Genomic DNA, 26893 nt, shown 5'->3' on the forward strand with positions numbered 1-26893 from the left:
TGGATTCAAAGAAAAGGATTTACCTGGTAAGTACCAAAATCCTATTTTTACACTGCACAATACCCTGGGATGCTGCTCCTTCATGAGCAATAACCCGGGATATTTCTGGCGGTGTAACAGGGGTATAACAAAGCGGCCACCGCATTCCTAGAGGAGCTATTACATCAGATGGTTCAAAGGCAGGAATATAAACGTATTGCTTTGATAAGAGGAGCTACTATATACCAGTAAAGCCCCCTACACACCAGACGAGTAAATGAAAGATCTCGCTCAGAAGGGCCAATCTAAGAGAGATCTTTCACAATCTCATCCAGTGTATACACTAAATGTTGCTTCAGCGCATCGTTAACGACCCCTCCCTCATCTGAACATGTTCAGATGAGGGAGGTCCTCGTTAACGGCATCCATGCTACAGATGCAGCATGGCTGTCGTTCCCCCCACCGTATCCCCCGCCGTCGTCGCTGCCTTTCCCGGCTGCATCGGTAAGTGTGTATGCCGCCCCTCCTGCCGGGTCCCTGCCGCTAAAATCGGCGTCGGCGTGGATCGGGTAATGTGTATGGGGCTTAATACCTATTAACAATTATCCAGAGAGACAAAAGCTGTGATTTCAACACAACCGTGTTCTAGAAAAAGTTGCCTTCTAGAATTGATTACTGGTTGTTTGAGGACTGACTAACAAGCTGCTAACATCTCCAGTTAGAGTCTGCTCCTTTTATCATTTGCAGGAGGTTTTATCTATTACTAACATTGCTCTTATTATACTTTATTCATGCTGTTTCTAGTTTTTATTAACATTGCATTATATGTTTATTAGACACCGCCGTGTTTTGTTTTTATGGTGCTTTATTATCTATTGATGGATTAATAAATGTTAATTTTAGACTTTTTTCGTATTTTTAATAATGTTATAGTATTGCCCATACTGATAGCTGAAGCTGTAGATTACACTGGTTGTCTCAATATGCAGCTATTTATCTGAAAACACCCATTTTTGGGGGTTAGAAGTAAATATTATGTATCCCCTGAATGTATAAAAGAGGAACCGCAGCAGATATCTCCGATACCTGCTGCGATCCCTCCATACCATTATATTTCCACCGGCCAATAGTAGACACCAACCTGATATCTCTATCACTGTTGATAACTCAGCAATCGTCCCTACACCACAAGCTCGCTGCCTAGGTGTCATTCTTGCCTCTGAACTGTCCTTTGTTCCCCACATTCAATCTGTCTCAAGATCATGTTACATACATCTAAGAAACATGTCCAAAATATGACCATATCTTACACAAGACACAGCAACAACTCTAATCCATGCTCTCATTATCTCCCGAATTGATTATTGTAATAGTCTCCTGACTAGTCTTCCCAAACATAGGCTCTCACCACTACAATCCATTTTGAATGCAGCTGCGAGGCTAATCTTCCTCTCTAGAAGTTCATCCTCTGCAGATCCGCTTTGTCAGTCCCTCCACTGGTTACCGGTATTCTACCGTATTAAATATAAAATAAGTTTACTGACATACAAGGCTATTAACCAAACTGCACCAACATACATCTCTTCACTCATCTCAAAATATCTCCCTACCCGACCTCTCCGCTCTGCACAAGATCTGCGTCTCTCATCCACACGCATTACTTGTTCACACTCAAAATTACAGGACTTTATCCGGGCTGAAATCTGAAAGAGTTGATTAGTTTGACAAGAGATGTGGTATAGATAGAGAAAAGCAGAGGACCTAAGACTGAGTCTTGCGGTACTCCAACTGAGAGAGGTGGCAAAGAGGAGGTGGAATCAGATAAATGAACATTGAAGGAGCGATTAGATAGGTAGGATGAAAATACCTAGGGATTGTAGTGTTTGAATGAGAAGAGAGTGGTCAACAGTGTCAAAGGCAGCAGTGCCCAAATCATTCACTACCTTACTCGCCCAAATCATTCACTACCTTACTCAGTGCTGTTTCTGTGGAGTGTTGGGCACGAAATCCTGACTGAAGTGGATCCAGTAGGCTGTGTGAATTAAGAAAGTGTGTGAGGCGAATGTATGCAAGTCTCTCAAGTAGCTTGGAGGGGCATGGGAGCTGAGAGATGGGACGGTAGTTTGAGAGTTAGGGTCAGAGTTTTGTTTTTATTTTCAGAATGGGAGTAATCACTGCATGCTTGTACAGAGAAAGAAAGATACCAGTAGACAGAGAGAGATTACAGATTTCAGTTAAGGTTGGGATGAGCACAGCAGACAGAGCTTTAGTAATTTGTGAGGGTATAGAGTCAAGGGGAGAGGTAGTAGAGTAGGCAGATGAAAAGAGTGCAGATACTTTATCTTCATTTGTAGGATCAAATGAAGAGAAGGTGTTAGAGGGTTCAGGCAGGGAATTGAGCAGGTCACTTGCTGTGGAAGAGCATACCATTTAATTTTGAATCTTATCAATCTTGTCCTCCTTGAAATAGGAAGCAAGATCTTGCACACTGACAGTGGCTGGTGGGTTGCGTGACGGTGGGACAAAAAGTGATTTAGAGTGCCACGGTTGACATCTAAGTCTACGTGGAGTGTGATGGGTAGCTGGAGCCATTTCATCAAGTGCTGTTTCTAGAGTTTGGTTAAGGTGTGACACAGCAGTCTCAGGAGAGGTGAATGTAGAAATTGGTGAGAGCAGTGGCTGCAGTGAGGTAGACAGTTGTTGAAAATTAATAGTGTTAATATTTCTGCGTGTTAGAGGCGGCATGGTAGACTCCAGGGACATTGAGTTTGAAGTAATGGAGGAGAACATGCAGGTGATAAGGTTGTGATCTGAGAGAGGGAAAGGAGTGTTAGTGAGTTCAGAAACAGAGCATAGTCTGGTGAATACAAGATCAAGGCAGTGGCCCTCCTGATGAGTAGGGGAGTCAGTCCATTGGGAGAGACCAAAAGAGGTTAGAGAAAGTAGTTTAGAGGCATGGGGAGATTGTGGACTGTCAATAGAGATATTGAAATCGCCCATAATGATGGTGAAGATGTCAGAGGATAGAAAGTGAGGGAGCCAAGCAGAAAAGTATTCCAGAAACTTTTTGGGTTGCCCAGGTGGGCGATAGATAGCTGCAACACGCAGAGAGAAAGGGGTGAAAATCCTAATAGAGTGTACTTCAACTGATGTAAATGCGAGTGAGGGAACAAGTGGTAAAATTATGTGTGTGTAAGATTTAGACAGTAATATTCCAACCCCACCTCCTTTACTGTTACCAGGCCTGGAGGTGTGTGTGAAGTGGAGGCCACCATGTGACAGTGCTACAGGGGAGGCAGTGTCTGATTGTGTGAGGCATGTTTCTGTTATAGCTAGCATATTGAGTTTTTTTGCGATGAAAAGGTAATGAATAGATGTTAATTTGTTGCAAACAGAGCGTGCATTCCATAAAGCACATTTTAGTGACTTGGAGATGGGAGACATGTGATGTTGATAAGGTTTGTTGGATTTATATTCCGTTGTGAATCAGCTGAATGTGAGCGTGGTATGTGGATGGGACCTGGATTTGGGGATATGTCACCAGCTAGTAGAAGCAGAAGAAGAGAGAGATAGGTATAGCTGGGGGAGGTGTGTGATAGTTTCATATGGTGACAGGTTGAGGATGTGATAGTTAGTGTACATAGATAGGTTAAAATCTCTTGAGTGTTAAAAAGAGGGGAGTGGATTAATGAGGCTGCAATAAGTACAGAGCAATGAATAACAGGAATAGTGAAGCACAATGTAATTTTATAGAGGATACCATGAAGTGCTATTAGGAAAAACAGTTTGTGGAAGATGGTGTTTTTAAATATAAAAGTATAGATAGGCAAGTGCTTAAGGAAAATGTAAGTTAAATGGTGAAATTACCTGGTTTCCAATGTTTTTCAATGTCTGTTCAACTGTTGGTTTAACTGTTCTTTTAAACATTTCCTAACTTTGTAATTTCCAAACTTCGTATATTTCTAAACTCAGACATCTGCCCCCTCAGACAACTGCCCCATAACTGAATGCTAACATATACTAGGTCTAATTACAGCAAGATCTACGTCTCTTATCCACACTCATTACTTGCTCCCATGCACGATTACAGGACTTTCTTCGGGCTGCACCCACTCCGTGGAATGCCCTACCACGCGCATTAAGACTCTCCTCTAGACTTCAAACCTTCAAGCATCCCTGAAAACTCGTCTATTCAGACAAGCTTATCAAATTCCAGAACCGCTCACATTACCTTCATGGCTTTCCTATCCAATTATATCCCCACAGTACAGTCCACACATATCCCCCACATATTTAATTCTTCACTCTCCCTTCCTCCTGACCCTGGTTCATCAGTGATGTGATATCACACAGCCCACCAAGAACCCTTGCAATCTGGTGGACAACTATGCAATAGATAGCACCTATACTTGTGTATAAATGCCTATTTCTCCATAGATTGTAAGCTTGCGAGCAGGGCCTCCCTACCTTCTATGACTGTTTGTTTTTACCCAGTTTTGTCTTATATTTGTGTCCAGTTGTAAAGTGCAATGGAATTTGCTGCGCTATATAAGAAACTGATAATAAATAAATAATAAATGGCTGGTACTTTCTCCTTTTTATCTGCCACCAAGCTTTGCTACATATTCTCCTACATGTATTTGGTGCAAAAGCCCCTTTGTGCAGAAAAACTGCACAGCAAGTAGTAATGCAACTAAAAACGTTTCTTATTTACCCCTTAACACATTCCACACATTTCACCACTAACAGAAAGTAAAATGCTGCACAACCATTATAATCACTGCACAACCAAGGTTATTCTATATTTAAACAGAAAAGCTGCATGTAAACTAGGAATAATGCTCTCCTAGTGTTTACAATCACTGACTGCACAGGTGCTTATAGTAGGACTGTGATTAATCCATGAGTGCAATTTATCCTTTCACCGGTAGGGACACCATAGAGCAAACACAGAATGCAGCAGAAGCCGTAACGGCCATCTTTGTTTTGGGCTCCAGTTCCCCACCATTAGCTACAGGGTTGATTCCAACTTATCACGGATCCAAACAGTGATACATATAGACGCTGTAGTGAGATTGCTAGGCTACAACATGTAATGAGGGCTACATGAGGGGAGATAAGCGTCTTCTGGGAGTACAGCTGTCACACCCGTGAGTTCTGTTGCTATAGCAACGAGAAGCAACATAATCACAGGTTCCCATTCCCAGAGTACAGTTTTCACAGTATCTCATATATTTCTAGGTGGGAAATAGCTTATTTCCTGACTATATGGCTGCTGGAGAATCTTCCTGCAATGATTACACTAGAGGGGTAGCAGTAGTGCAATGGAATCCTTGGTTTTGATCAAATTCTCAGTTGGAACCTTCTCAAACTTCATTGTCTGCAGACACTCCATCAGTATAAAGCCTGCTATAGTGCCCTGAGTCATTTATACTGACATTCAATATACAGCCTGCTATAGTGCCCTGAGTCATTTATACTGACATTTTATTGCACAGACTGTACCTACTGAAGCCGCACGATACAGGTAAGATTAAAGCCACAGTTAACTTTCTACTTTCCAGAAACAGATTTCGTTATTGTTTTTTTTTATGTGCAGGAAACACATTTTCCCTTTCATAATTGCATTTCTGAGCTAATTAGTGCAAAGAGCGAATAAAACTATTTAGCTGTGTTGCTCATGGTGTTACCGTCTGTTTATAATAATACAAGTATAGTGCATAGCCAGAGATAATAATTGTATAAAGCTGCAGATTTGCCAGTAACTCTAACGAGGACATTAAGGAGGAGATGTATCAAATCTGGGGCAGCACGGATGGTGTAATGGTTAGCATTACTGCCTCACTGCACTAAGGTCATGGCATTGGTTCCCACCATGCTCTAACTGTGTGGAGTTTGTATATTCTCCCCGTGCTTGCTTGGGTTTCCTCCGGGTACTCTGGTTTCCTCCCACAATCCAAAAATATACTGGTAGGATAATTGGCTTCCAACAAAATGAACCCTAATGTGAATGTGTGGTGTACATGTGATAGGGAATATAGATTGCTAGCTCCACTGGAGCAGGGACTGATGTGAATTGGCAAATATTCTTTGTAAAGCGCTGCGGAATATGTGTGCGCTATATAAATAACTGGTAATAAATAAATCCTGGAGAGAGATAAAGTACCAACCAATTCTGCTTCTAGCGGACATTTATCAAACACAGCCTGTAAAATGTTAATTAGAAGCTGACTGGTTGGTAATGTATCTCTCTCAAAGGTTTGATACATCTCCCTCTTTAGCAATTAGCTGCTTAAAATGCTCACTTCATAACAACGTCTGACAGCACAGTCCTGGCTGCTTTTTTGCTAGTCCACTAGTCCTGTGAGCTGACACAGGCTTGCTTGAGACAGGAAAAAAAAATATGGGCCCTTAGGAAAGATGTTTTTGTACAGTTTCTGCCAGTTATATGGGTATATGTGCATAAATTACTGCATCCTGATTGCATCAAATGCAAATGCCCATTTTGGCATTCAGGGTAGTCCTTCTAGTTGCAGGCTAGGTGCTGAAAATACTATTTGTTTTCTAGCCATGTATAAAACCAATGACGGGATCATGATTCAGTCTGCCTTGCATTGTGTGACTAGCTTAGTATGTGTATGCGATCAGACCCTGTTATTTATCAATGTTTCTCATACGTCCTAGAGGATGCTAGGGACACCAAAAGAACCATGGGGTATAGACGGGATCCGCAGGAGACATGGGCACTTTAAGACTTTGGAAAAGGGGTGTGCACTGGCTCCTCCCTCTATGCCCCTCCTCCAGACTCCAGTTTTAGAATTGTGCCCAGTGAGACTGGACACACTACAGGGAGCTCTACTGAGTTTCTCTGAAAATACTTTTTTGTTAGGTTTTTTTATGTTCAGGGAGGCTGCTGGCAACAACCTCCCTGCTTCGTGAAACTAAGGGGAGAGAAGTTATGACCCACTTCTAGTGAGTTCAAGGGCTCTGTTTCTGGCTACAGGACACCATTAGCTCCTGAGGGTTTGATCGCAGGGTACGCTCAGATGCTCGCTCCCACTCATACACACAGCACTACTGGGTGCAGGGCGCGGTGGGGGGGGGTTTCCTCGGCAGCTTAATTCACCTCAGAAAAAAGTCTGGCAAGGGGACATTAGTGTTATACACTGTCCTAACCCCCGCCAGTATATTTTATATTATTAAGAGCGGGACGGAAGCGCGCCATTAAGGGGCGGAGCTTCGTCCCCACAGCTCACTCAGCGCCATTTCCTCTCCGCTGGCTGCAGAGCCGCTGGTCCTTCCTCACACTGCTGAACAAGTATCAGGGGTGCAAAACGGGGGGGGGGGGGGGGGGGGGACCAGGTCATTTGGTGCTATATTATATTATATAAAAAGCGCTACAGTGGTTTGAGGCGTTTTAGTTACCGCTGCTGACCCATTGATTTGGCGCTGGGGTGTGAGCTGGTAAATTCCCTCTGTGTCTCTCTGACAGGCTTCTCTGTGGATCTGTCCCCTATTAGCCCAGTGTGTCTGTGAGTGTGAATTACACGTGTGTCGGCATGTCTGAGGCTGAGTGCTCTTCACAAGAGGAGACTGTATTGGAGACGCAGAAGGTGGTGGGGGTGACCGTGTCGGCACCGCCGACTCCTGATTGGGTAAATGTATTGAGTGCTTTAAATGCTAATGTTGCTCGTCTTAGTAAAAGATTGGACAAGTCTGAGTCTCAGACCCAAGTTTTGAAGAAATCTGTGGAAGATATGTTATTACAGGTTCAGGTCCCCTCAGGGTCACAGAAACGTACGTTTACCCAGTTGGCAGACACTGATACCGCCACAGACACTGATTCCAGTGTCAATTATAGTGATTCCAGATTAGATCCAAAATTGGCAAAGAGTATTCAGTACATGATTGTGGCTATTAAAGAGGTATTGCATATTACTGAGGACCCTGCTGTTCTGGATAAAAAAGTCTGTATGTATAAGGAAAAGAAACCTGAAATAACGTTTCCTCCCTCTCATGAATACTTTATTTGATAAAGTCTGGGAAAGTCCTGACAGAAGGTTTCAGATTCCCAAAAGGACTCCGGTAGCTTATCCATTCCCCACGGGGGATAGGGAAAAGTGGGAGTCACCCCCCATTGTGGACAAGGCCCTATCGCGGCTGTCTAAAAAGGTGGCTCTCCCGTCACCGGACACGGCAGCCCTTAAAGACCCTGCAGATCGTAAGCAGGAAGCTATGTTAAAATCCATTTATACGACCACAGGGACATTACTCAGACCGGTCACTGGGAGTAATTCCAAGTTGATCGCAGCAGGAAATTTTTTAGCAGTTGGGCAAAACCATGTGCACTGCAGAGGAGGCAGATATAACATTTGCAGAGAGAGTTAGATTTGGGTGTGGTGTGTTCAATCTGCAATCTAATTTGCAGTGTCAAAATAAAGCAGCCAGTATTTACCCTGCACAGAAACAATATAACCCAACCAAATCTAACTCTCTTTGCAAATGTTATATCTGCCTCCCCTGCAGTGCACATGGTTTTGCCCAACTGCTAAAAAATTTCCTGCTGCGATCAACTTGGAATTACCCCCACTGCCTCGGCGTGGGTGAGTAGTGCTATTGAAAAGTGGGCAGATAACTTGTCATCTGACATAGATACCCTAAGTAGGAATAACATCCTCTTGGCGCTGGGTTATATCAAGGACGCGGCAGTTTACCTAAAGGAAGCTGCAAGGGATATTCGCCTTTTGGGATCAAAGGCCAATGCTATGGCTGTCTCAGCTAGACAAGCGTTGTGAATTCACCAATTGAATGCTGATGCTGATTCCAAGAAAAGTATGGAGTCGCTTCCATATAAAGGTAAGGCCTTATTTGGTGACTGCCTTGATGATTTGGTATCTACAGCTACCGCGGGTAAGTCATCCTTTTTGCCTTATGTTCCTCCACAACAAAAGAAAACGCACCACTACCAGATGCAGTCCTTTCGGCCTAATAAATACAGGAAGGGCCGAGGTTCTTCCTTCCTTGCTACTAGAGGAAGGGGAAGAGGTAATCAGTCACCAGCCTTGTCAGGCTCCCAGGAGCAGAAGTCCTCCCAGGTTTCTGCCAATTCCACCGCATGACGTTGGGGCTCCTATGCGGGAGTCCGCACCGGTGGGGGCACGTCTCAAACTCTTCAGTCAGTGCTAGGTTCGTTCGGACCTGGGCCCATGGTTTTTGCAAATAATATCCCAAGGGTACAAACTGGAGTTTCAAGACGTCCCCCCTTACCGATTTTTCAAATCGGCCTTTCCAGTTTCTCTCCTGGACAGAGAGGAAATTTGCAACGCCATACAAAGGTTATGTCAAAATCAGGTTGTCATCAGGGTTCCCCGGTCACAACAAGGAGAAGGCTTTTATTCAAGTCTTTTTGTGGTTCCGAAGCCGGATGGCTCGGTCCGGACAATCCTGAACCTGAAATCCCTCAATTTCTACCTAAAAAAATTCAAATTCAATACGGAGTCTCTCCGAGCAGTGATCTCCAGTCTGGAGGAAGGGGATTTTATGGTGTCGGTGGACATAAAGGATGCCTACTTACATATCCCCATTTATCCTCCGCATCAGGCTTACCTAAGGTCTGCAATTCAAGATTGTCATTACCAATTTCAGACGTTGCCGTTTGGTCTGTCCACGGCTCCGAGGATTTTCACCAAAGTAATGGCGGAAATGATGGTTCTCCTTCGCAAGCAAGGAGTCACAATTATCCCGTACTTGGACGATCTCCTGATAAAGGCGAGATCCAGGGACCAGTTGGAAAAAAGCGTGGCCCTGTCTCTGACAGTTCTGCAACAACACGGTTGGCTCCACGGTTGCCAAAATCACAGTTGATTCGGACAACGAGGTTGTCATTTTTGGGGATGATACTGGACACAGAACTACAGATAATTTTTCTTCCGGTGGAAAAGGCTCAGGAACTTCAGAGCCTGGTCAAACAAATCCTGAAACCACCAAGAGTGTCAATCCATCAGTGCACTCGGTTGCTGGGGAAGATGGTGGCAACCTACAAGGCCATTCAGTTTGGCAGATTCCATGCCCGAGTATTTCAGTGGGACCTGTTGGACAAGTGGTCCGGATCCCACCTGCACATGCACCGGAAGATAGTCCTGTCTTCAAAGACCAGAATATCGCTCCTGTGGTGGCTACACACCTCTCACCTCCTGGAGGGACGCAGGTTCGGGATCCAGGACTGGATCCTAATGACCACGGATGCAAGTCTCCGAGGATGGGGTGCAGTCACGCGAGGGGAAAACTTTCAAGGAAGATGGTCAAGCCAGGAAACTTGCCTCCACATAAACGTTCTGGAGTTAAGGGCCATTTACAACGGCCTGGTGCAGGCGGAACATCTTCTTCGCAATCTGCCCGTGCTGATCCAATCGGACAATGTGACAGCAGTAGCGTACATAAACCGTCAAGGCGGAACAAAAAGCAGAGCGGCAATGACAGAAGTCACAAAGGTTCTCCGCTGGGCAGAGAAGCATACAAGAGCGCTGTCAGCGATCTTCATTCCAGGAGTAGTCAACTGGGAAGCAGACTTTCTCAGCCGACACGATCTCCACCCAGGAGAATGGAGCCTCCATCAAGAGGTTTTCACAGAAGTCACAAGTCATTGGGGAATTCCTCACGTGGACATGATGGCGTCGCGCCTCAACAAAAAGCTTCAGAGATATTGTTACAGGTCCAGGGACCCCCAAGCAATAGCAGTGGATGCACTGGTGACACCATGGGTGTTTCCGTCGGTGTATGTGTTCCCTCCACTTCCTCTCATTCCAAAAGTTCTAAAGATCATAAGAAGAACAAAGGTTCAAGCGATCCTCATTGTCCCAGACTGGCCAATGAGGGCTTGGTATCCAGATCTTCAGGAATTACTCATAGGAGATCCCTGGCCTCTTCCTCTGCGCGAGGACCTGTTACAGCAGGGGCCATGCGTATACCAAGACTTACCGCGGCTACATTTGACGGCATGGCGGTTGAACGCCAGATCTTAGCACAAAAGGGTATTCCTAGTGAAGTAATTCCCACACTTCTTCAGGCCAGGAAGGGAGTAACGTCTAAACATTACCACCACATTTGGAGGTAGTGTGTATCTTGGTGTGAATCCAAGAAGGCTCCTGCGGAAGAGTTTCAGCTAGGACGTTTTCTCCATTTTCTACAAGCAGGTGTAGAGGCGGGCCTAAAGTTGGGCTCGATTAAGGTTCAAATTTCAGCCTTATCGGTTTTCTTTCAAAGGCAATTGGCCTCCCTTCCAGAAGTTCAAACTTTCGTGAAGTGGGTGTTGCACATCCAACCTCCATTTGTGCCCCCTGTGGCACCATGGGATCTTAACGTGGTGTTGCAGTCCCTTCAATCACATTGGTTTGAGCCTTTGCAGTCGGAGGAGTTGAAGTTTCTCACATGGAAAGTGGTCATCCTGTTGGCTTTGGCGTCCGCAAGGCGCGTGTCTGAGTTAGCGGCCTTGTCTCACAAGAGCCCTTATGTAATCTTTCATGAAGATAGAGCAGAGTTGAGGACTCTGCAACAATTTCTGCCGAAGGTGGTTTCATCTTTCCACATGAACAAACCTATTGTGGTGCCGGTGGCTACTGACGCTTTAGTTGAGTCGAAATCTTTGGATGTGGTCAGAGCTCTAAAAATCTATGTCGCCAGAACGGCTCGGGTTAGGAAAACCGAAGCTCTGTTTGTCCTTTATGCTCCCAACAAGATTGGGTGTCCTTCATCCAAACAGACAATTACACGCTGGATCTGTAACATGATTCAGCATGCTCATTGCACGGCCGGATTACCATTACTGGAATCGGTGAAGGCACATTCTACTAGGAAGGTGGGCTCTTCTTGGGCGGCTGCCCGAGGGGTCTTGGCATTGCAGCTTTGCCAAGCTGCTACTTGGTTGGGTTCGAACACTTTTGCGAAGTTCTACAAGTTTGATACCCTGGCCAATGACGACCTAAAGTTTGGTCGATCGGTGCTGCAGAGTCATCCGCACTCTCCCGCCCGTTCTAGAGCTTTGGTATAACCCCATAGTTCTTTTGGTGTCCCCAGCATCCTCTAGGACGTATGAGAAAATAGGATTTTAATACCTACCGGTAAATCCTTTACTCTTAGTCCGTAGAGGATGCTGGGCGCCCGTCCCAGTGCGTACTGTATCTGCAGTTGTTGTTTCTGGTTACACGCATGTTGTGACATCAGTGGCGTAAGTTTGTCCCAGTTGCCCGGAGGCAAGAAAAATACTGGTGACCTCCCCACTATTTATATATATATATATATATATATATACAGTATATATATATATATATATATATATTTGCTCCTGCATAGCAAGCCTGCAGATTCTACCTATATGAAGCTACTACAAAACTGTTGCAATTAGGCAGATCTATGTAGGGGTCCAGCAACACACTACATAGATCTGCTCAGTTACTCACAATGCTGATTATTTCTCTGACAATTAATTTGCAAGTGTCATATCCAGGATTAGAACCCACAACCTATTACACTAGAAGCATGCACCTTACTGATGGAGCTATTTGCTCTTGCATAGGAAGTACGGGAATTCTAACTATATGAAGTTACTTGTAATTGTCAGAGCAATAACTTCATATAGTTAGAATTCTCATGCTTCCTTTATAGGAGTATATAGCTTCATCAGTAAAGTGTCTGCTTCCAGTGTATCTATAATAAAGAGGGTGTGATTTGTAAGGTGTAGTGACTAGTGGGGAAGTCGGCTACGGAAGAGATACCGGCTGCTGTCAATTAACTTAATTGATTAATGTTGCTGAACACACAGAACCGGAGGAGAAGTGCCCCCTCTTCAAAGCAGGAGCCCGGCGGCAGTTGTTTCCGTTGCCTCCCAGAGTTCTGCCTCTGTGTTGTGTTATGTTTTTAGTTAGCCTGTTGCTGACATTGGTTCATGCCGTTGGCCTGGGTTCTGTTGAATGCCACGTTGTGCGGCGTGTTGCGGTGTGTGCTGGTATGTATATCACCTTAATTAACAATAAATCCTTTCCTCGAAATTTGTCCATCTCCCTGGGCACAGTTCCTATAACTGGAGTCTGGAGGAGGGGCATAGTGGGAGGAGCCAGTGCACACCCCTTTTCCAAAGTCTTAAAGTGCCCATGTCTCCTGCGGATCCCGTCTATACCCCATGGTTCTTTTGGTGTCCCCAGCATCCTCTACGGACTAAGAGAAAAGGATTTACCGGTAGGTATTAAAATCCTATTATTTCTAATACCTCCTATGACAACAAATAAAACTAAAAGTTTTCATTTAAACATTAAGCAAAAACTCCACTAATAATATTTCCATACTGTTAATTGGGTCTTTTTATTTCAGTGTCATACATTTGATTAAGTAACACATAAACTTGGGAAAATATTTGTGCATTGAGGGTGATAGATGAGTGTAATAGATTTCCATCTAGAGAAGACTAATACATATAAATTTATAAATTAACTCTGCAAATAGTATAATACACACATGAAGTAATTCAGAACTTCATGTATTTTTAGCTTCCAAAAGATGTTATTGGTTAGTACATGTCCCATTAAAAATTTTACTAAATGTATTGCTTTTACTTTCTAGCTATGTCTGTGCTTTACAGCCACGTTTTTATATAATCTGACGGTGCTTTATATGTCTATGCCCTGTGGATACGTCACCGCTCTGTGGGGGTAATTCTGAGTTGATCGCAGCAGCAAGTTTGTTAGCAATTGGGCAAAACCATGTGCACTGCAGGGGGGCAGATATAACATTTGCAGAGAGAGTTAGATTTGGGTGGGTTATTTTGTTTCTGTGCAGGGTAAATACTGGCTGCTTTATTTTTACACTGCAATTTAGATTTCAGTTTGAATACACCCCACCCAAATCTAACTCTCTCTGCACGTTATATCTGCCTCCCCTGCAGTGCACATTGGGGGTGATTCCGAGTTGTTCGCTCGCTAGCTGCTTTTAGCAGCATTGCACACGCTAAGCCGCCGCCTACTGGGAGTGTATCTTAGCATAGCAGAATTGCGAACGAAAGCTTCGCTAATTTTCTCGTAACGATTACCCCGCAGTTTCTGAGTAGCTCCAGACTTACTCAGCCATTGCGACCAGCTCGGTCCTTTTCGTTCCTGGTTTGACGTCACAAACACACCCAGCGTTCGCCCAGCCACTACCCCGTTTCTCCAGCCACTCCCGCGTTTTGGAACTCGAACGCCTGCGTTTTTCCGCACACTCCCATAAAACGTCCAGTTTCCGCCCAGAAACACCCACTTCCTGTCAATCACACTACGATCACCACAGCGATGAAAAAGCTTTGTTATGCCGTGAGTAAAATACCTAACTTTTGTGTCAATTAACTAAGCGCATGCGCTCTGCGAACATTGCGCATGCACAGTTAGCGGATAATCGCAGTATAGCGAAAATCGGCAACGAGCGAACAACTCGGAATGACCCCCATGGTTTTGCCCAACTGCTGACAAAATTGCTGCTGCGATCAACTCAGAATTAGGCCCTATGGGGGTAATTCCAAGTTGATCGCAGCAAGAATTTTGTTAGCAGTTGGGCAAAACCATGTGCACTGCAGGGGAGGCAGATATAACATGTGCAGAGAGAGTTCGATTTGGGTGGGTTATTTTGTTACTGTGAAAGAAGAAAAAAGATTGGCTGCGCTTATAATGTTGTTAAAGTACTGTGTTGTGTTTGTCAGCTCTCCAACAACACGGTACTTTAACAACATTATAAGCGCAGCCAATCTTTTTTCTTCTTTCTTGGCAATTTTTAAAGCACATACACAGTGCTTTTTTGGCAGCGCTCATGATGTTGTTTAAAACTATCTGATTAGGCGCTTATAGCAGATCTGTTGTAGTTTTATATTTTGTTTCTGTGCAGGGTAAATACTGGCTGCTTTATTTTTACACTGCAAATTAGATTGCAGATTGAACACACCACACCCAAATCTAACTCTCTCTGCACATGTTATATCTGCCTCCCCTGCAGTGCACATGGTTTTGCCCAACTGCTAACAAAATTCCTGCTGCGATCAACTTGGAATTACCCCCTATGTTGCTTATTGGGTAGAGATGTATCCACGGAACAGCTTTGTGTCACAGCCGTGGACAATGAGAATAAACATCTGTCTGATAAATATAGAAAAAAGTAAAAAGCACAGAAGGAAGCGATAAGGAAATCATTACTTAATGAAAGCCACAGAAGTTCATGTGCAAGACAGTAATGCACCATGGTCACATGAAGATGAAACACATATTAACCAGAAACTGAATGAGGCGTTTACAATCTACTCATACAATCAGTTCTGCAGTTCATTTCTATGTTAATGGCGAATGCAGGTTAACAGCGACACGTTAATCAGTGTGGTAGTGCCAATGGCTTAGACACCACCATTTAGGTTATGTTTCCATTTACATGTGTGGTACCCTGTATACGTTGTTATATTGCTAACAATGTAATATTAATACCGCATCAGTGGCGGAACTAGCGAGCGGCGGGGCCCATGTGCGACAAAATGCTCTGGGCCCCCTCCCCCCCATCCCATCCAAGTCCACTCCCTCACCCCTGGAGAGGATCTGGTGAGGGGGACCTGCTCAGGGCCAGAGAAATGGATACCTAGCAACAGTGCCGTAACTAGACATCTTAGCGCTGTGTGCAAGAAACGGCATCGGAGCCCCACCCCTGCATGCAAAACAGGGGCAGTGCGCGCTGTAGGCGTGCGCAAAAATACATAGGGGCATGGCTTCGCGGGGAAGGGGTGTGGCCACAAAATAATACCAATTCATAAAACGGTGCACAGTAGTCTCCATTATTCAAATTACGCCGCACAGTAGCACCACTCCACCAGGTAGAGACCCTTTTACACCTTACGGCGGACAGATTCCCCTTTTTACACATCACGGAAGAAAGGAAAGGAAAGTAAGGCGGAAGTTCCGCCTCTGATGCTTGCATAAGATCCCAGTCACTGACATCTGCTGCATAGAAATAAACAGTACAGTATTCTCAGTTACTGGTGTGGTTAGGTAGGTGATAATGACACTGACCCAGGATGAAAACCCATATTCCTGCCCATCTGACACCTGCTAATCTGTATAGGGGATACGCAGTAACAGAGTTATTATATGAATACTTCAGCGCTATCATGTCTTGTTCTGCAGAGCTGTAAACAGAATGATGGAAGAAGTGAGTGATACAGTGACCAGTCATCCAGATGTGTACAGCGTGGATCAGGACAGAGCGGCACGAGTGATCCAGCAGGCTTTCCGTAGGCTTCTAGTAGGTGCTAGACATGATATAATGATCTCAGAAGCTGCAGGGTCACTTTGTCATGGCCGCTATTTGGTTATGGCTTTGAGATCACTACAAGAGGAAGCTGCCAATCAGAGCCGTAACTAGACTTTTTGGTGCCCTGTACCAACAAGAGAATAGGGATATAAGGCGCATGTCTCGTGGGGAAGAGGCATAACAAAACTGATCCCAGAGAAAAGCCCATGCTATGATGCTCCTTCTCACACTCACTCACTCACTCACTCACTCACTCACTCACTCACTCACACACACACACACACACACACACACACACATGCAGTGTACATGCCACACATCCAATCCCTTGCAGCCACACGCTACATAGATTCACCCACAATGCTGATCACCTATTCACAAAGTACAAGGTAAGCTTCAAATAGTTGAAACTCTCCAGCTTGGAATTCTCTAGCTTTCTATGCAAGGGCAGATAGCTCAATGAATAGGGTGTACGACTGCAATGTCATAGGCAATGGGTTTGAATCCAAAATTTAATAAAGGACAGTGCAACTGAACAGCAAAGTGCTCTCAAGTCAATTCCATGAATGTTGTACAGGTATTAGCGGTAAAAGGGGTGGTGGTAGGAGACAGGGGTGGTCAGGAGATGCTGGGCTTCAAAAAGGGGGGAAGCTGCATTTGAAAGTAATTAGATCATTCATAATTGACAAGTGCTGCCAACAGCACACCCTACTCTACAGCGTTATGTGCGGAGCACACTCCTCACACACCTAGTTACAGCCCTGCTGCCAATACAGTCATAAAACATGGACAAATGATTTGACCAAAGCTTCATGTCAGTTATAGATTACCATTATTTATGCAGAGAGATGATACTGTAGATCACAGTCAGATAATATATAAGTGTGTACTCTGATGTCAGTGGCATCTAGGGTTCATAGATACTGAGGGCTATATTTAGAGTTGATGATGCCTTAAGCCAGGAATAGCCAACCCTGGTCCTCGAGTGCTACCAACAGTTAATGTTTTCCATATCTCCTCACAGAATCACAAGTGAAGTAATTAGCTCCACCTGTGGATCTTTTAAAATGTGTCAGTGAGGTGGCCTAGCGGGCACTGAGAAAGGACGTGCTGCCGCTTAGCTCCGAAGCCCATCTCCCTTTACCACTGTGGGAGAGGAGTTGCAGTGGGCTTTGGCACTTTACTCGCATCTACATCGGGCCAGCACAGCACAGGTAACTGGGTGGTAGGCGTGCGGAGCCGGGGAACACAGGGATCGGTTCCCATGGGTTGCGGCCTACCTTCTTGGGTGAAGCTGCGGCCTCAAGTACGGAGCTCCGGTCCGGGCCTTCTCAGCTGCACGCCGGACGGCGTGTTCACATCTCTACAGGCTCTCCAGGACCCGGTGAAAGCTCAGCAAGACAACAGGGACGGTCAGGCAGTGGGGCTCTTGTCTGAGGGAGCTGAGAATGCAGTGTTTGAACCTGGTGCTGCGGTGCACTTTACTACACCATCACTGACTGTGTTTTCTGGGGTAAGCTGCACCACCCACTTCTACCATATTCCTGGCTATATCCCTGCCTCCTGGTGACCATACTGCCCCAGGTTACCCCCCCAAACCCCCCCTTCCTTCCTTCACACACACACACTTCGACTTCTTCCCTTACTCACACCAAGGACTGGTGGGGAGAGGGAGCAGTGGACAGGGATAATTATGGCACCACCTTAGGTATTGATAGCCGCTGGCTGTCCAGGCTGTCTAGCGCCTAGTGCTTTGGAATACAATATTTTCACTTTTGTTTGATCTCAGCAATCCACATTTGTCTCCACCACTGCAGTAATTATGGAGAAATACGTGGTCAGACCTCCAAGAGTGGCAAAGGGGGGCCAGATGGGTAAGGGCCGTGACAGGGACACCCCGCCTACCGCTTCTCCTATCTCTCCTGGTAATCGGCTAGGAGACGTTGTTGGGGACCGAGCCTATGACACTAATTCTCCTGCCGTCACTGTCTCTCTAACCTCTCACAACCTCACCACTCTCCTGGCATCGCTTTTGGACCAGAAGCTAGCGCCACTGAAAGATTCTATTGACTCAGCTCTCTCTCAACTCACTAAACATGATTAGCATCTCTCTAAAGCTGGGCAACGTATCTCGGATTTGGAGGACGAGCTTACAACGGCCAGGGCCACTTTGTCTGACCAGGAGAAATTGGTGTTATCCATGGCGGACAAACTAGCGGACAAACTAGAAGATTTAGAGAATAGAAATCGTAGAAATAATATCAGCCTCATCGGCCTCCCCGAATCAGTTAAACATGCAGATCTGATGCCGCTGGTATCTGAGAGGCTGCCGCAAGAATTGAGATGTGTCCCGGCTGGTTCCTCGCTGTTGGTGGAGAGGGTGCATCGAGTGGGCCCTGACAGACAAAATTCTAGGGATCGCCCTCGCCCAGTGATCTTGAGGATCCTGAATTATGCCGATAAAGTGCGTCTGTTGGAATCTTATCATAAGTGTACGGATCTTCGCTATCAGGGTGCAAAGCTACTGTTGTTCCAAGACTTCTCCTATTTGGTGACTATGAAACGACGTGAATTTACCCCGACCTGTAAGAATTTTTTTTATTTGGGATGCCGATTTTCGTTACTGTATCCTGCAAAACTTTGCGTCTTTTACAACGGCAAACGCCATTTTCTTGAATCGCCCCTAGCGGGCAGGAATTTTGCAGACTCTCATCAGGATCCTCGACACGCATATCGGATAAGTACTGACGTTGAGTAGTATTGTTTGCATTATTATCTTTTATTTTTTCTTCATTCAGGTCCTTTACTTTTTTATTGATTCTCATTGCCGTCACTACATGTTTCTCAATATTTGTTATTGTGTGGCTGCCTATGGGATATTGTTATACTGTTATTGGGTCCTGTCTCTTATTGTTTACACTGATACAGGTTTTGCTATATATGTGGACACACAGGGGTATATTTACTAACATTCGTAATTTTCGGAAAAAGGTCAAAGTTCAATCACGAATGACAATGAAAGTGTAAAACTGCAACTTTTTGAATTTATTACGACTAATTTACTAAGCTGTCGTATTCGGATTTTTCATTTGTTCCGATGTCGATGTCATTCGTGTTTTTTTTACCTTTTTTACGTCAGTGATTAGCAAAACACTGCCGACTTTTTCAAAATGAATCTCGGCCGGATCTGTGTGATCCGTGCTGGGGTTCATTTTTTTTTTTTTTAAATAAACACTGTAAAACGGAGAAAAAAAATGCGTGGGGTCCCCCCTCCTAAGCATAACCAGCCTCGGGCTCTTTGTGCCGACCCTGGTTGCAGAAATATGGGGGAAAAAATGACAGGGGTTCCCCCATATTTAAGCAACCAGCACCGGGCTCTGCGCCTGGTCCTGGTTCCAAAAATACGGGGGACAAAAAGAGTAGGGGTCCCCCGTATTTCTAAAACCAGCACCGGGCTCCACTAGCTGGACAGATAATGCCACAGCCGGGGGTCACTTTTATATAGTGCCCTGCGGCCGTGGCATCAAAAATCCAACTAGTCACCCCTGGCCGGGGTACCCTGGGGGAGTGGGGACCCCTTCAATCAAGGGGTCCCCCCCCCAGCCACCCAAGGGCCAGGGGTGAAGCCCGAGGCTGTCCCCCCCATCCAATTGGCTGCGGATGGGGGGCTGATAGCCTTTTGTGAAAATGAAAAGATATTGTTTTTAGTAGCAGTACTACAAGGCCCAGCAAGCCTCCCCCGCATGCTGGTACTTGGAGAACCACAAGTACCAGCATGCGGCGGAAAAACGGGCCCGCTGGTACCTGTAGTACTACTACTAAAAAAATACCCAAAAAAAGACAAGACACACACACCTTGAAAGTAAAGATTTATTACATACATCCACACAAACATACAAACATACTTACCTATGGTCCCACGCAGGTCGGTCCTCTTCTCCAGTAGAATCCAAGGGGTACCTGTTGAATAAATTATACTCACCAGCTCCAGGGTCCCAGGCTCCTCGTAGCATCCATTTGTAATCCACGTACTTGAATAAAATAAAAAAACGGACACCCGAGCCGAGCACTGAAAGGGGACCCATGTTTGCACATGGGTCCCCTTTCCCCGACTGCCAGAAACCCACTCTGACTGATGTCTAAGTGGGTTTCTTCAGCCAATCAGGGAGCGCCACGTTGTAGCACCCTCCTGATCGGCTGTGTGCTCCTGTACTGACTGACAGGCGGCACACGGCAGTGTTACAATGTAGCGCCTATGCGCTCCATTGTAACCAATGGTGGGAACTTTCTGCTCAGCGGTGAGGTCACTTTCGGTCAACCGCAGGGCAGAAAGTTCCCACCATTGGTTACAATGGAGCGCATAGGCGCTACATTGTAACACTGCCGTGTGCCGCCTGTCAGTCAGTACAGGAGCACACAGCCGATCAGGAGGGTGCTACAACGTGGCGCTCCCTGATTGGCTGAAGAAACCCACTTAGACATCAGTCAGAGTGGGTTTCTGGCAGTCGGGGAAAGGGGACCCATGTGCAAACATGGGTCCCCTTTCAGTGCGTGGCTCGGGTGTCCGTTTTTTTATTTTATTCAAGTACGTGGATTACAAATGGATGCTACGAGGAGCCTGGGACCCTGGAGCTGGTGAGTATAATTTATTCAACAGGTACCCCTTGGATTCTACTGGAGAAGAGGACCGACCTGCGTGGGGCCATAGGTAAGTATGTTTGTATGTTTGTATGGATGTATGTAATAAATCTTTACTTTCAAAGTGTGTGTGTCTTGTCTTTTTTTTGGGTATTTTTTTAGTAGTAGTACTACAGGTACCAGCGGGCCCGTTTTTCCGCCGCATGCTGGTACTTGTGGTTCTCCAAGTACCAGCATGCGGGGGAGGCTTGCTGGGCCTTGTAGTACTGCTACTAAAAACAATATATTTTCATTTTCACAAAAGGCTATCAGCCCCCCATCCGCAGCCAATTGGATGGGGGGGGACAGCCTCGGGCTTCACCCCTGGCCCTTGGGTGGCTGGGGGGGGGACCCCTTGATTGAAGGGGTCCCCACTCCCCCAGGGTACCCCGGCCAGGGGTGACTAGTTGGATTTTTGATGCCACGGCCGCAGGGCACTATATAAAAGTGACCCCCGGCTGTGGCATTATCTGTCCAGCTAGTGGAGCCCGGTGCTGGTTTTAGAAATACGGGGGACCCCTACTCTTTTTGTCCCCCGTATTTTTGGAACCAGGACCAGGCGCAGAGCCCGATGCTGGTTGCTTAAATATGGGGGAACCCCTGTCATTTTCCCCCCCATATTTCTGCAACCAGGGTCGGCTCAAAGAGCCCGAGGCTGGTTATGCTTAGGAGGGGGGACCCCACGCATTTTTTTCCCCGAAAATAACCACTTTCCCACCCCTTCCCACTGATATACATGCACGGATCTCATGGATCCGTGCATGCCTATCCAATCACGGGAGAAAAAAGCAGGTCTGTTTTTTTTTAGCACTTTTTTACGAGTTGTAATTTTTCACGGCAGTGTTTTTTTTTTTTTTGCTTTGCACTTCTTAGTAAATTACCGAGATTCATACTTAAACAGCCGCGTTTTGACCGATGGTGTATTCATTCGTAATTTTTTTCTTGGACTTCCAAAAAATTACGAATGCCCTCATCACTGCCGTGATTTGAGTTTAGTAAATTACCGAGATGACACTTTGAAGAAAAAACGGCATCTCGGTCAAAATCGGGACCTTAGTAAATATACCCCATACTGTTTTCTTATATCAATATCACCAATGTTTTGCTAACATTGTTATGTTATTCTATGCTCTCTTCGTATTCCCCCTGTCCTTTCTCCTCTGGTCCAGCTATCGCTGTTTCCGATATTGCCGATCTTATAGATTGCCCTCTTGGGTTCAGAAAAGTTATATGATGTTTCGAAACTCGATTATTTGGTTTATTGTTTTGAATTTGTGGTGTTTGTATACAGGTTTGACGCGACACTCTAGGTACTCATATTTCTGTTTCCGCCTGCTCGCTGGGATGGGACGGGCACAATTGTTTCCCATTTTCTTGATAATTTAGTGGCCTAGAGTAGGTATAGGATAGTATGGCTAATTTGATTGATGGCTCCACTAGGACTCAGTCCTCTCTAAAATTTGTTTCCTGGAATGTAGAGGGACTCAATTCCCCTATCAAGAGACGCAAAGTGTTAACATGCTTGAAACGTCTTAACCCAGACATTGCGTTTTTACAGGAGACCCACTGGGATGTGAAAGACCCAAATGTACTTAAGGGATCATGGGTGGGAGAATTTAAAGCTGCTTCATTTACTGCTAAGCGTAGGGAGTATTGATCTTATTTAGGAAACATTTGCCCTATACAATTAAGGATACGTGGTCGGATCCGGAGGGTCATTTTCTCTTTATAAAACTTTCTCTTTTGGGTTCCTTGTACACATTGGCGGCGATTTACGCCCCAACAGGCTCGACCAGACCATTTTTTACGGCTTTGTATTCAAAATTGCAGGCTTGGGCGGAGGGGGAAATATTGCTTGGTGGCGATTTTAATTGTGTTATCTCTAGGGGGTTGGACCGCTCCTATGGTCAGGGTGTGAAGGGAGATGTCTCCTCTCTTGCTTTGCTGATAGAATCTTTGACGTTATGCGATCCGGTCTCGCGAGACTACACATTTTATTCTCACCCCCACCATACACCTTCCCGAATAGATTTTTGGTTGCTTTCAGACACATTATATAGTAGGGTGGTCGACTCCGGTATAGATCTTACCGCTCTTTCAGACCATTCATCGGTTTGGGTAACCCTTTCGCTTAAAGACCCCCTGACTACTACTTATAATTGGAGGTTTCCTGCCTACTTAGCTAAGTCCACTGATTTCCGTAACCACCTGGTAACAGCATTATGTAATTATGAACAGGTTAATGCAGGTCACCTGGATGATATTCATTTGTTTTGGGCTGCCGCGAAACCGGTAATTAGAGGCCAAATAATGGAATATGTGGCCAGGAAACGGAGACGGCTTTCAATGGGAGGAGGGGCGCCCAAGATGGCTGCCTCACCTTTTGTATGCTCCTGATCATCTCCATAAAACAGCTTAAATTCACCACAACTGACCTATGAATCATCATAAATATCCAAGGACTTACCTTTAACTTGTACTACTCTACGCGGGCATCTCATCAAAACCAACGGATTGCATTCCTGCGCTGAGATACACACTGGATTGAATCCTGGACTGAATCCTCTGCAAACCTCCACTGAGAAATCCTTCAGTTTAGCAGCTGCTGCACTCTGCATTGGACATTGCCCAGATAAGGTACTGTGGATTACAACCTATCTTTGGCTACATCTAGCCCCTCACTTAGACATCATCCACCTCTGTTCTCTGAGCAACTAATAACTGACTTATTGCATTAATCTACTAATATCAGTATATTCAGGCTCTGAATTGCTGAAGGCTCACTGTTTCAACTCAGGATCCATTTCCCAGGACATGTTATCACTTCCCCCCACACACAAGAAACCTACTTCAAAGGCCTCTCACACTGAGACTTTTCACACCTACACAGTAGGAATTGGCTTCTAACACCTTCCCAAAAGTCTGCCTATGCTAGGATAATTGATTAAATCAGCAGCTATTTTATTTATCACTTGCTTCAAATATACCCAATAGGTTATAGCAATAACTTTGTTCATAAACCCATTAGAATTTTGGATCAAATACCGATTGGGGGAAAACAAAACACAAAAAGGAAGAAAAAAAAACAAAAACAAAAAAACACTGCTTTCTCTCCCTCTCTCATCATCATATGCAGCTCAAACTCATAGTAATCTGTCATTGATGACCAAATGTATACATATTGCTCCAGCTTCATTCTTTCACTCCGCCCACCACGTTCTGCAGTTCCTATCACACCATCACAGGCTTCTATTCTCCAATCCCTTGGCATTTTAAAAAGAAAACACAGGCGCATTCGTGGGAAGCGAGCAGGCAGGAAACTTATTTCCCCCGGTAACCATCTACGTCCTTTGCCCACCTGCTCACCCCCATACACAAAGAACAATCAAATAGAAGTAATACCCAAAAGACGGCCCTATGTTTGGAAGGACAGAACTGTCAACTCTCGCTTTGTGACCCCCATAACCAGAGCTCCTGCACTTAACATAAAGAAAACTGAAGGCCCTCTGGTATGCCCAATCAGGTCAGTCCTTTGTAATGCCAGATCTATAAGAAACAAGACTGCAACAATTGCTGACCTTATTGAATCTGCAGATCTAGCCTGTATTACAGAGACCTGGCTAGACGAAAATGCAGCACCTATATTGGAGGCTGCGGTACCAACAAACTACTCTGTCATCCACAACCCAAGACTGGACCGCAGGGGTGGCGGGGTGGCTATCTGCTTCAAAAAAGAACTTAAACTTAGGGTCCACCCTATTGAAATTACTCGCTCATTTGAGTGCATTGCTGCCCAGAGTTCGACAGGATTAGGTTTCAGAGTACTTCTCATCTACCGGCCACCTGGAGATGGAAAGATATTTCTACAAGAAATTGCAGACACTGTTGCTGGCCTGGTTCTGGAACATCAAAGATGGCTCATCCTCGGGGATTTCAATGCATGGGTGGATGATGAGCTCTCACGCCTTGGCCAAGACCTCCTGTGCACAATGAATGGTCTGGGCTTCACACAGATAATTCCCTCTGCCACACATAAAAGTGGTCACACTCTTGATCTTGTCTTTCAGATTGGATTAAAAGTCACTGACCTAAAAATAAACCCAGTCATCTGGTCAGACCACTACTCCCTCTGGTTCTCAGTTGCAACCCCTCAAATAAGATCTCTGCCCGTGGAGTTGACCAGGTACCGTCCAAGGAGGGGTATGACTCCCCAGGCTCTTGCAGCAAATATGGATCTCTCTGCTATACTGGGTGCCTGTGAAGATCCCTGTTCCCTAGTCCGTTATTATAATAGGGATGTTAAGGCTGCAATTGATATTATCGCCCCTGTGCGTATAAGACCTCGTAAACCACATCGTCAAGCTCCATGGTACGACAACAGTGTTAGTGAGCTCAAGAAAAGGGGGCGTAGACTGGAAAGACGATGGAGGAAGACTAACCTAGTGGATGACAAAATAAAACTAATAAAGCATAACGAAGAATATCAATCGACAATCACTCGCAAGAAATCACAGTTCCTGTCAAATGAGATCACAGCAGCAAACAATAGGCCAGCTCAACTTTTCCGCACAGTGGAGATGCTTTGCAAGCCAGCATGCCTGCAGACTGATGAGACCCTTTCCCAAGCAAGATGCAACGAGTTTGCAAACTTCTTTGCAGATAAAATATCCACCATCCGGGCTGGAATATCCACAGTGCCATCAAAGGAGAGCCAAACTACAAAGCCTGCCAATATAAGCTACCTGCCTTCATGGACCAGCTTTGACCCAGTGGATGTAAAGGACACTGCTGAAATTGCTCGGATTTTGCGTCCCACCACCTGTGGCCTGGACCCAGCCTCAACCAAGCTTCTAATAGGTTGTACGGATATAATCGGTCCTGTCTTTGCAAAAATTGTTCAATGCTCTTTGCAGACAGGCATTTTTCCTGGACCCCTAAAGGAAGCAATTGTTAGACCACTTCTTAAAAAACCTAATTTAGATCCCGACTGCATGTCCAACTACAGACCGGTATCAAACCTTCCTTTCCTAGGAAAGGTTATTGAGAAAGTGGTTGCAAATCAACTGGAAACTCGCCTGACAACCCATGATATTTATGATCCATTTCAATCAGGATTCAGGAGAAGACATAGCACTGAAACAGCCCTGGTGTGTGTGTTAAATGATCTTCTGATGGCAAAAGACAGAGGTGACTGTTCAATATTAATCCTTCTGGATCTCTCGGCAGCATTTGATACCGTGGACCACGGGCTTCTGATTGAGCGACTGATACACTTCTGTGGTCTGGATGGCACAGTCCTAAACTGGTTCAAATCATTTCTCACAGGCAGGTCACAGAGAGTATCATCTGGATTATACTCATCACCACCAGTGCCATTGCCATGTGGTGTCCCACAAGGTTCTATACTATCCCCCATGCTTTTTGCAGTATACATGCTCCCATTGGGCGAAATAATCAGGCGCCATGGCCTGGTCTACCACTGCTATGCAGATGATACACAACTGTACTTGTCCTTTGCTCCGGGCACTGATAACCCAGTAGCAACCCTGAATGGCTGTCTAGCTGAACTACAGGAGTGGATGAGCGCCAGTTGGCTGCGACTGAACCCGGATAAAACAGAGGTCCTTATAATACGACCGCAACATCAAAGGACAAGACTGCAGCATAGCCAACCAACTGGACTTACACTCGGGGATTCAGAATTACAGACCAGTGATCATGTGCGGAATCTTGGCGTTGTCCTGGATGATGGCTTGACACTTAAACATCAGATATCAGCCACAATCAAATCCTCATTCTTTCACCTGAGGAACATAGCCAGAATCAAGCACCTAATTCCCTCAGATGATATGCCAAAAGTCATACATGCATTTGTATCATCTCGATTAGACTACTGTAATGCCCTCTACCTTGGTCTACCAGCAAAAGAATT

At 45.3% G+C, this 26893-nt stretch overlaps 1 protein-coding gene across 5 annotated transcripts in view; it reads left to right on the forward strand.

Annotated features, from left to right (window-relative positions):
* The first annotated feature begins 4960 nt into the window (after positions 1-4960).
* Positions 4961-26893, forward strand: part of C2H11orf65 (chromosome 2 C11orf65 homolog) — a 95783-nt gene continuing 73850 nt past the window's right edge. Inside the window, exons 1-2 of one of the 5 annotated variants that reach the window (XM_063951606.1) lie at positions 4961-5506; positions 16158-16275. In XM_063951606.1, coding sequence (XP_063807676.1) covers positions 16171-16275 — 105 coding nt within the window. In that variant the 5' untranslated portion in view covers positions 4961-5506; positions 16158-16170. Of the gene's footprint in view, positions 5507-16157; positions 16276-26893 lie in introns of those variants that run through there. The other 4 variants (XM_063951609.1, XR_010203085.1, XM_063951608.1 and 1 more) reach the window with 4 other exon arrangements.

The sequence above is a fragment of the Pseudophryne corroboree genome, chromosome 2 (assembly GCF_028390025.1).
Source record: "Pseudophryne corroboree isolate aPseCor3 chromosome 2, aPseCor3.hap2, whole genome shotgun sequence".
Taxonomy (NCBI): Eukaryota; Metazoa; Chordata; class Amphibia; order Anura; family Myobatrachidae; genus Pseudophryne; species Pseudophryne corroboree.